This window comes from Cornus florida, unplaced genomic scaffold (genome assembly GCF_030987335.1).
Source record: "Cornus florida cultivar Cherokee Brave unplaced genomic scaffold, ASM3098733v1 CherokeeBrave_3.0.0_Hap2_Chr11, whole genome shotgun sequence".
In the NCBI taxonomy this organism is placed as follows: domain Eukaryota; kingdom Viridiplantae; phylum Streptophyta; class Magnoliopsida; order Cornales; family Cornaceae; genus Cornus; species Cornus florida.
This window is the reverse complement of record NW_026775581.1, coordinates 131,111,931-131,123,280: the sequence shown is the minus strand read 5'-3', so window position 1 is coordinate 131,123,280 and position 11,350 is coordinate 131,111,931. Positions and strand designations below refer to the sequence as shown.

Genomic DNA, 11,350 nt, shown 5'->3' with positions numbered 1-11,350 from the left:
ACTAGTAGTAATATATTTTGTATATAGCATATCATCTATGATTGACTACGGCATAGATAATGCAGTGAGACTTTAAGTTCGAAAAGAAAACAATAATTATATTAACATAAACACTATCTTCAAAAAAATCATTATTTTTGTCATTTTAGAATAAGTCACTTTTGTTTCGCAGTAAAGACGAGTGCTTACTAATTGGGGGGTAAGGCGGATGCCTTCTGATTTTATTTATTTATTTATTATTTGCATTATTATTTATGTATTTTATTAAAATTTTAAAAATACCCCTACTTAATGTTTTATATGTGATTGGAATGGAGAAATTAAAATAAGGACGTAGTGCCATACCACTAGCAACGCAATAGAAGCATTAACAAAAATAGAAAAACATATATATATTTCGTTGTTTGAAATGTTGCTATCCTATTGCAGTGGGACCCCCGGTAAAGTGTAAACTACTGGTACTCGCCCACTTGCTATCCTTTTCTCTATCCAGTATCCGTGTACGTGGTTGCACTCCTCTGCAATTCTTTGTAGTATTGCTCAACGCCAAACCAATCGAAACCTGACAAAATAGTTTGGTTACAATTTCAAGGAACATTAACAGAGTAATACAATCCCTGTGTTTGAAAGCATCCAATGGCTGGCTCGAATTTGAAATTAAAAAAAAAAAAATAGTTAAAACAATGAATTTAATTTCTTTCCCTTCCAAAATTAAAGCTTTTTATTATAAAAAGTAATACTATATATGGTAATGATATATTATAGAATATATTCTAACAATACATAATAATAATATATTATACAGTATATTCTAAGATCCCTTCAAACGTGCTTTGAACGTGGTGAATCTTTACAAATTCATCATTCATTAGTAACAGTTTATAGTAGTTATCATCAGGGTATGACAGCATCAACCTATTACGTTGCGTACCTACCTTCAAGATCTTCACAGATTCACCCTATATCAGCTGACATGTTGACATTGGTGCAACGTCAGACAGCGGTGTCAGTAGTTAGTTATCATCGGGTATGACAACATCAACATATTTACATTGCGCACTTACTTTCAAGATCTTCACAGATTCACCCTATGTCACCTGACATGTCAACATTGGTGCAATGTCAAACATATTCTGCAACGGTGTCAGTAGTTGTGCCCCGTCACCTATCATGTCAGTTGTCACGCAGCAGAGGTGCTAGGTCACTTGCCACTTCAATTGCCATGTCATCAACCACGCTAGTACCGGTGCCACACCAACTATATCAGGGTGAAAGAATTATTTTCAAACTCAATATGGCTCATATAACCCACCTTGACTTTGAAAAAACTGTTATAATATATTATATAATATATTATTAGCATGTATTGTTATAATATATTCTATAATATATCATAATATATTATAACAGTTATAAAATATATTATATCATAATGTTATATCATAATATATTATATCATAATGTTTTATTATAAAATATATTCTAACCATACATGGTAATAATATATTATAGAATATATTTTAACAGTCTCTCATAGTCAAAGTGGGTTATATGGGTTATATGAAGCCATTTTGAGTTTGAAGATAATCCTTTCAAATTGACGTAACTGACGCGGCCCCGATGCTAACGTGGTTGATGACATGGCAACTGAAGTGGCAGGTGACTTGACACTACTGCTGGAACCTCTATTGCGTGGCAATTGACGTGGTGGGTTACGTGGCACAATTACTGGCACCGTTACAAAATGTGTCTGACGTTGCAACAATGTTGACATGTCAGGTGACGTAAGGTGGATCTGTGAAGATCTTGGAAGTAGTGCGGAATGTTAATAAGTTGACGTTGTCATCCCTGATAGTAACTACTATAAACTGATGGATGATGAATTTATGAAGATTCATCACGTTGAAGGCATGTGTGAGCATATGATGACCACTAATGGCATGTGGTGGCGTGGGGACGGAGCTGATCCGATATGTTGAGGTGTGGGATTACCGCTGGTACACGTGAAAACGCATGAAAGAGTGGGATTACCACTTGAGGCGCATGGTGGCGCAGTGACGGAATTGATCCAACACGTTGAGGCGGTGACAGAGCTGATTATGAATTTGAGATTGAAGGTTGGGATGAGGAATCATAAGTTTGAAGGTTGATAGCCACTGCTGAGGATGGGGCTAATGGTGTCATCCCGATGGTGACTACGATACTGGCAGATTATTTATCAGAAATCGAAAAACTTTGATACCATGCTAGAAATGAGGGAGAGAACAATTGTATATTGTATTGATGTATGAAATATAAGAATACATAGGGGTTTAAATAGGAGATGTCAGGTGTGAAGAGTAAGTTATTATTATATAAGATAATGCTATATATGGTAATGAGCTAAGTTACATAAAGCGGGAGCAAGAGCGAAAGCGAATTCGAGAATGGGAACGAGAGAGAGGCAAAACTAAGTCATAAGTAGTGAGAATTTGAGCGAGATTGCGTGCGGAGCGTGAGAGCGATACATGTTGAGAAGAATTGTGTGACTTAGGTAACGAGAATGTGTTAAAATAATTACTTTTCTGTCCCAAAAAAGTTGAATACTTGTGAGTTAGAGTTTTCAAATACTCAAGATAATAATATATATGATAATGATATATACAATGAAAATATATTATAGAATATATTCTATTTGATAACATTATATTCTAGAATAAGTTCTATCGTACCCTCAAACGCAAACCCAAGGTATGGCATTTTCTAAGTTTTAACATAGTACAAAAAAAAGTCTGGTCGCAGAAAATCCAAACCCAATAATTCTTAGTTCTGTTGGCAATTGAGGGGCCATAGGCTGAACTTGTGGACGATACTTACTTGCCAGTTTTCCATCTGCCATGGGCCCTTCACTCACTATTTCTCCCTCTCTACACGTTTAACACCAGCCCTCCAATCTCTCTCTCTCTCTCTCTCTCTCTCTAAAAAGGTTAGTGCTGCATTCTTTTAGTGGATTACTGGGTATCTGTATTTTATTTCATTCTTGAGTCATTTCCAACCATTTTGTTCTTATAGATTGGCTGATTTCATCTTTTGTTCTCTACCTTTTCTTTTGTGGGTGTTTTCTAATTATGTTATAATCACTGTTTTAGGCTTATACTAGGCATAATCACTCTAGGTTTTGTATTTTCCAACTAATTCTCTGGTTCAGGGCACAATTCCACTGCTCTTCAGATTTTGTTTCTTTATACATCTAATTTGAATTTCCACGATTACAGGAACATAAATTCAGCAATTATGCAAAGATATTCCTACTAAAGTTTTCTTTTTATCATTTGTGAAAATCATGTTATTATAGATGAATAGGATGCAAAACAGAAGTAAATCATAGAGTGGAGTATTACTGTCTAAGCATCCAAATAAATTCAAGATGCTTAAATATGGAAACCTCCCAAAAATTTGAAATAGTACTTCATGAGATGAGTAGTAGGGTTTTTATTGTGAACACACTATAGTATATCCGCTGCATTAGAAAGTACACTAGTATTGGCTCACTAATTCTGGTCTGGATACAGTATGACTCTGAACTTATGAAGTGTTGCAACTATTGGAAACTCTATTAATTTCTTCCCATTATTTGATTAGTTTGTGTCTTGCTAAAGATGTTGTGGTATTCGTTAACAGTTCAACCGATAAGAGTGGTGAGAGTGGCCAAACTGAAGTGTCAGGGGATTCCCTTGTGCCAAACACCAATAGATTGGATTACAACTGTATATAGATACGAGATACTTCCTGACATGTGAAATGTTTCTTTGCATTTGTAATCGAACTGAGACAATGTGTGCCGTAGCCCAGATGGAATTTCCTCACTATTTTGTTGGACGTGTATTTTCATAATGACCATTGATAGAATAAGATTCCCATAATGCAGTAGTATCACGTGTTTCATGATACATGATTGTAATTGTAAAAGATTTGGTTGTGGTAATGGTGGTGTTATTTTTTACAAGATTTTCTAAATGAGGTTTTATGTAGAGTTTATCTCCTAATTCAATAATTTCATTTATCTCAGCTTTGAGCTTCTGTGAGGGAGAAGCTCGCTAAGATTATTTGCATCTAATCTTGATCCTTCCAATGGCACTTACCGCAAGCAAGGTTTCAAGTGGTCCTATGGTCACTAATAGGACAACTATTACTAAAATACATGGAATCAATTATTCATCTGCAAATTCAGTACATGAATTACATAATACAAGTCATAGACTTGAGCTTAGACAACAAAGCAATGGACATCTCTTGACATTGAAGTTGAACTTTCCTGAGAAGGGGTTATGCAGCGTATATGGAAAACGTGGTAACTATGTCATCTCTCGAGGATCCTCTTTCATATGCTGGTCAACAGGGATGCCTAATACTGAAGCAAAGGAATGTATTCCACATTATGGTGATTGTTCAGATGTAGCTAGGTATGGCTACTTGAGTAATAATGCTGCTCTGATTCCATTTTAGCGGACACTCAACATGACTACTTGCAAAGACCCTTGTAATTTTTAAACACTGTTGTTGTTTATGTAGTCTTTATTACTATTTTTCATGTTATGAAGATAGATTAGGTAGGAAATTTTCGTTTTTGATATGAATTGCCAATGATATATATACCCACTTCGCAGCCATGTTTTATTCTTGGGACTTCTATAGGTTAAATTATTCAAATATTTCAGCATATGTTGGAGATTCTTAGGTATACCATAACTTTATTGTGTGACATATGTGATAATATGAAGATTATGGCTTTTTTGAGCAAGTTTTGAAGGGTCGGTGATATAAGCATCATAATAAAGCAGGAGAAGGTAGACTTCAGCAAAAGTTGCATTTACCTAATTGTTACTAGTTTGGGCATAATTATTTAACTTGAAAGGGGTCTAAATATATCTGTATGACAAGAATTATGTCACAATTAGAGACAGGCTTGAAGCTTTGAACTATGTAAAAGTTTAGAAAGTCCTTTTATATTTCATAGTGCACAAGGTATGGATTTCAAGACATCAAAGTAAAAAGTAATTAAATTGAGTATGGGTATCCCTAAAAATAACCACACCTTCCTTGTTTCCCCTGGAAATCGCATGCCATTATGCTTTTACTTGGCAGATCAGGCTCAACTAATTGTTTTTTGGTAGATAGGTTCACGTTATTGGTGATCTTTCAAATAAGATCATTCACTAAATTTATTTTTACTTATTTCATTCTTTTGTACCAATTAAACAATATTTATACCTCTTTGATACTTTTTCACTGATATATTGTCTTCTAGCTTCTTTTTGTTGTATCCATGATATGCACTTTTGTATTTTTCAAATAATTTAGAAATCATGTTTTTTCCAAAGTTGGCACATATTATCTATTAGAGCTTATTAATGGTTTTGCTTTACCTTTTACTTATATAAAAAAAAAAAAAAAATCATAATATGTTTCAGATTGCAAGGTGGAGATGTGGACGACGAGCATCCGGCCTTGCCTGAGAGAACCATCCACTCAAGTGAGAGATTAGCTGAGGCTTGTAAATTTGTTCACAATGATGCAAAATTCGTTAACGAAAGGGTTCAGAATGACATTGTTTTGCTTTCTCGGTAATACTTGGTATTCCATAATGTCTTACTTGCAATTTTGCATTAAGATGTCATCAAGTCTCCTAGCACTAGCAAATTAAAAATTGATTTTCTTCCATCTCCTTATTGAGCTGTTTCACAAGGAGTGCATGCTGTCATATTGATTTATTATTATTTTTTTTTGGGTGCTTTTGGTGGTGGAAGGGTGTGAAGTTGCATGTCTGCGGTTCTATGTTTTGCCTGCTGAGCTATTATGATCTTCATTATCCTTTATATTGTGATGGAAACTAAGGAATTTCTTGAAATTTGAGGGTTTATCACCAAATATAGATAATGAAATTGTGGTATACTGGTATATTGTCAATAAAAATGACAAATTTGGGTTAATTATGTTTAATGAAATTAGTGCAAATTCAAACATTTCTTAAGTTGGCAACAATAATTCTGTTTAGTTGGCCTAAATTTAAGTTCTTTGGAGCATTTTAGCTGTTTTGCCACTGTTGAAATTCTACTTATGATTTGCCAATTGTTTTTAGTGGCATAATGAGGTTGGATGCTCGTGTACGTCAAGATGTTGCTATTCTTGGGTCAGAGTTTCTTAAGCTTGATGGTATACACTTTTACCTTCTGTACTACAAGCTATTCTATTATTGGTTACAAACAATATCAGTATGCTAACATTTAATCATTTGAGAGGGTTCTTCACAGTGCTGAAACTAGTGATTTTATTTTGTTAAAAACCTTTCTTGCTTTCTTTCTTTTATTTTTTATTTTTAAAAAAGAGAAAAAGTTCTTAGTGCATACAAAATGAGTACATCTTGTTGTATATGTAAATTTTTATATTTTTTGTAAGAGGTTGTTTTTCAATTTTTTTGCTCATTTCTGATGATGATCATGTATTGGGAAAACAATTTGATAGGGTGGTGTCCAAATGCTCTCTTATTTTTTTACGTATGGGATTTTCCAACTCATTCAAGTCCTTCCTTGAACTAACTTTTTGCTTGATAGCTCGGGCAAGGGAGGACACTGGGAAAATTGACCATGGTGTGAAGAAAAAGGCCGAACGTCTTCATCATATTGCTACTGTATGTCTTTTATGCTCAACTGTTGCTTTTCTTGTAGATAAAATCATTCTATCACGGTGTCTGAGTAATGTTATAAAATTATAATGGATCTTGTATCTTATCAGATCTTGAAAGACAAAGCTCAATCTAGACTGAAAAGCGTCGCAGACCAGCACTGGAGTGATGGAGCTTTGGAGGTGATTTTGTTTTTATGGTTATACTCTTTCCTGGTGTATCAGGTGTCAAATAATAGCTTGCAAATATAAGTTCCAAGGCTTTAAAACTTGACAATAAAGTAGTTCCACCTGAGACATATGCACATGCTCAGGAAACCCGTGGTGCCTATTCTTTTGGTTGCCTACCAATCACCATGGTTGAGGGCTTTTGCATTTTGACTATCACATAGCCCAAGAAAGAAGGAATCAATGTAAAAGAAAAAAATAAATATTTTTGGAAACGAAGAAAGAGAAAACTTGGGAGTAAGAAGGGCAATGAGGGAATGACATACGTAGTACAATAGAACAATGTGAAGATAAGAACAAATAGTCTTTCAGAATACAAGCATAGAAATGTGACGTTGATGAAGTCAGAATGGCAACCTTTGTGTCCTATGGTTTGACATGTCATGGTTCTTGTTCTCTTTTTAGTTCATAAGCTAGGTGACATGTCAACCTTTGAGCTACATCTTTGAATCCTGTTTCAAACTTGTGTCATTCTTTTTACCACAAGTTCATCTCTGTGTTTATCACTCACTTGGAGTTCGGCAGTTTAACAGTTACGAGTGTTGAAATGCAATATGATACAATTGAAAGCCATTTTTTACCTCATTCTCAGGCTGACTTGCGACGTGCAGACTTTTGTGCCAAACAACGTGCGATGGAAGATGCCCTAATGGCTTTGGAGGTATGATTAGTTTATATTGGACTCTATATTTCACATTATAGGTTTTAACAAATGTAATTCAACAATTGAGGACAAAACTTGGGAGTTGGGGCAAAAGACAACTTGCTTAATTCTACCCTTGCAAATATATTATGCACTTTTTTTGCTTTTATGCTTTTGGAATTCATTTCTTGTTTTACGGTGTCACAGTTTGTCAAAAACATCCATGACATGATGGTGAACAAGTTGTACAAGTTGTAAGTTGCTGTTGTGAAAGCTTATCTTCCAACAAAGAGAAGTTTCAGATAAAACTTTTTGTTATTACGTAGGCCTGAAAATTCTAATTTTTTATGTATTACTGGTATCCAGTCCTTTGCGCAGGAGAAAGGGTTTCCTCTCAGCTAATGGCACAATTGGGCGTATAATGATTGAAAAGAATGGGAAAACTCTTGATTTCTTTCCAGGAGAAGTGTCTGCTGGTCGCATTACTGCCATTCAGGTCCTTTCTGACACTCTTATCAACACTTGACCCTTTTCATTTATTTCATTAAATATTCTGAAATTTATGCCTCTACGTTTGTGTTATGCAGGAGGCTTACTGGAGTATGGCATCTGCACTCTCTGAAGCTGATGGAATTGACTACACTGATCCTGAAGAGGTCTGAGTTGAAGGAATGCATATTTTGAATCTGTGGGATTCATTAGATGTAATTATTTTGATGTTTATATGTTTACATATTCTTTCCCATCTGGATCAGCTCGAGTTGTTGGTTACCACGCTTATAGATCTTGATGCAATGGATGGTAAAAGTAGTGTATCGTTATTGGCCGAGTGTTCAAGTTCTCCTGATGTTAATACTAGGTAAGCTTTCAATCTGTTTATCTTATTATAATAATACCACACAATTGCAGCATTTGCTTCAATTATTTATTTCATGGAATGCTTGAACATGTACAAACAGGTAATCCCTTCTAAAAGTAGCTCTTCAGCCTGCTTCTTGTAATTGTGCACTTCCCAAAATATATACTCTCTCTATCCTAAGTTTATCCAAGAATTCACAATGTTTGACTTTTATTTGGACCCTCCTATATCTCATATGGTAGGCTTCACCAAAGAGTAATTCTGCTATGCCATTCCAATTTCTGTAAACTATTTGAGAAACAGATTTTAGGCACCTTTACTATTTTCTGCTCCATTTTTGCCCATACTCTCTCCATTGGAAAGCTCTAACTTGTATTCTCATAAGCATTATCGATTGTCTTGTTTTGAAAGTCATTCTACTGGTTGAGTTCAATACAGATGGAAAATTGGTCCATTTTATTTTGAATTTATGAATATGTAAGGACTGAACTCTGGAGGGAATGGGTAAACGTGACTAAAGACTGACATGAAAGCCCCAAAGAATTCAAGGGTTGAGTTCTAGCTTTCTCACCGATTTCCAATCTTATAGATGTTTTTAATCCTTTTGATTTCTACTATTTTAATTTCTATTCGGGTTTTGTTTTTGGATTCCCATGTTTAGAAAAGCATTAGCTAAGGCATTAGCAGCAGCCCCGTCCATGTGGACTCTTGGAAATGCAGGCATGGGAGCATTGCAGGTAATTAATTTCTTATAGAAGTTCACATTATTGAGCCTTGGTACTCTCTCTCTCTCTAAGTTGCCAACATTGATATACTTTATGTGTGCAGAGACTCGCTGAAGATAGCAATCCAACGATTGCTGCAGCAGCATCGAAAACTATCTACGAACTAAAGAAACAATGGGAAATAGAAGAGGGGGACAGTTGGAGGTTCATGATGAATCAAAAGACCACCATGGAGGAGGAAGAAAACCAAGAAGCTGACAATGACAAAGCAACGGACTAAGAGGTGTTTATGTGATCATACTGTAGATATTGACGTGATGGACTGTGTAACTGTTACACTAAAATTGATAAATCTACTAATAGAAGGTAGGTATTAATGTTACAGAGAACTGTATGATCTGCCACTTGTATTTTGTTAAGTTCCTCAGTCTAAGTTTAATTGTTTTTTGAATTACTAGCCCTCCATTACGACTTTCCTGATCCTTTTGGTTCAACTTTCTTATGATAATTTTTTGTTTTTCTAGATAAATAGAATTTTTTTCTAATTGTTCAAAATTTTGTTTGATTTACAACTTTCTAGATAATGTGGCTCACTATTTGTACTTCTCTAATCACAGTGGAGCAGTTGTAAACTTTTTTTAACTTTGGCACCCATATAGCGTAGCTCCCACATGCCCGAGGAATTTGCAATCTTACTGCCAACCTCCATTGATTTTCTCTTCTAAATCCGAACTTTAAAGTTTTTTTGAATCTCCCTTATGATGTTACATTACGTTGGAGTTTCTAGCTGCTGTACTTTTAAATATGGAATAATGAATATGTTTGTTTTTGCCGGAAGCAAAGGGTTTTTTGGTTCAACTTTTTAAAAATTATTCTCAATAACTCATAAAACAAAATTGTCTTCATCAAGCCATAAAAGAGAGATTTTTTTTTTTTTTTTTTCTTTAAACTAAATTTATAGAAAATAATTTTCATTTTTTTTTTTTTTTCAAAAAAATGAACAAACCGCCCAAAGTGTTGTACAATTTTAAAAACTGTTATTGCTTACTTATCTAAAAATCATCTTTTAGAGTTTTGAAACATAGAATTATAGAATTATAAATGAACTCGAGTAACCATGTTGGATTACAGTGGAGTAATTCCTACTTATCTTCCAAAGTATAAGATCCATACAGCTCCTGCAGCATGCCGGGCGCCGCCTCCTCTCAAGAAGGGAAGTCATTGCCTAATCAAAATGAGGGCTTCTCTCACTAGAGGGATCACTGTTGCCTTGCTGCTGCTATTCAGCAGACACGAATTGGACCTGTTTTGAAGTATTTTGGAGCCAGTTCGGTCCCAACTGTTTCATAAAACTTGAAACCCAATGGAAAGGAATTGTGAAATCAATGGAACTTTCAGTCTAGTTCTAAGATTTTGGGTTTTTTTTTTTTTTTTTTAGTAGTTCAATCCAATATGTATAAAATAAATATATTATTATATATTATAAAATATAACTGAGTAGCAAAAAGGCTAATTTTATTACAATATGTATATTATATAAATCTATTTATAATTATATAATGGTTAGGTTTTGTCCTTTAAAAATCCAAGCTATAATCAAACTGTTTATAAACTATTTTATACTCCGTATATTTTAAAATTAGAATAAAAATGAATCGTTAAAAAAAAAAAAAAAAAAAAAAATCAAACCGATTGGTCTAATTTGATCTGATTTCATCTAATTTTTTTGTGGAGTCCTAGTGAGATGGGTTGAAGCTTGAAAAAAACTTAATTAAGTTGATAGTAGTGATGATATTGTATCACTAGCTTATTAAATGTGGCCGATAGAACTCCTTAAAATAAATTATTTTACTCATGTGACTTAATATAATTAATTGGTGACACAAATAACCAAGTATTTAAGATACAAACCTAAGTTATACAATCCTTCTCAACGGGTGTCACTATCACGCTCCAAGCGCGCTCTCGTTCAAATTTTCACTGCTTATGACTTAATTTTGCCTCTTTCACGTTCCCGCTCTCGAATTCGCTCTTGCTCTCGCTCTCCCGTTTAATGTGACTTAAATACAAACAAGTCTTTCTTTGAAACTCTGTCGAGACAAAGATATGTAACATTGTTGTTATAAAAAAGAAAAGGGTGAAGTGCAAAAAATTCCCATCAACTATGTCTAAATTTGCAAATAATCCGCATGAATTATGTTTCATGTATAAAACCCTCTAAACTATTACATTGAG

General features: G+C 34.3%; 1 protein-coding gene across 1 annotated transcript; it reads left to right on the top strand.

Moving 5' to 3' along the window:
* Positions 1–2,871: 2,871 nt before the first annotated feature.
* On the top strand, positions 2,872–9,569 carry LOC132286429 (senescence-associated protein SPA15, chloroplastic). Its single transcript, XM_059788760.1, has 13 exons — positions 2,872–2,965; positions 4,049–4,442; positions 5,451–5,603; positions 6,119–6,192; positions 6,591–6,667; positions 6,772–6,843; positions 7,481–7,549; positions 7,739–7,785; positions 7,898–8,027; positions 8,119–8,187; positions 8,287–8,390; positions 9,052–9,127; positions 9,219–9,569. The coding sequence occupies exons 2-13, from the start codon at positions 4,111–4,113 to the stop codon at positions 9,393–9,395; spliced, it is 1,380 nt and encodes a 459-aa protein (XP_059644743.1). The 5' UTR covers positions 2,872–2,965; positions 4,049–4,110; the 3' UTR covers positions 9,396–9,569.
* The last annotated feature ends 1,781 nt before the right edge of the window (positions 9,570–11,350 follow it).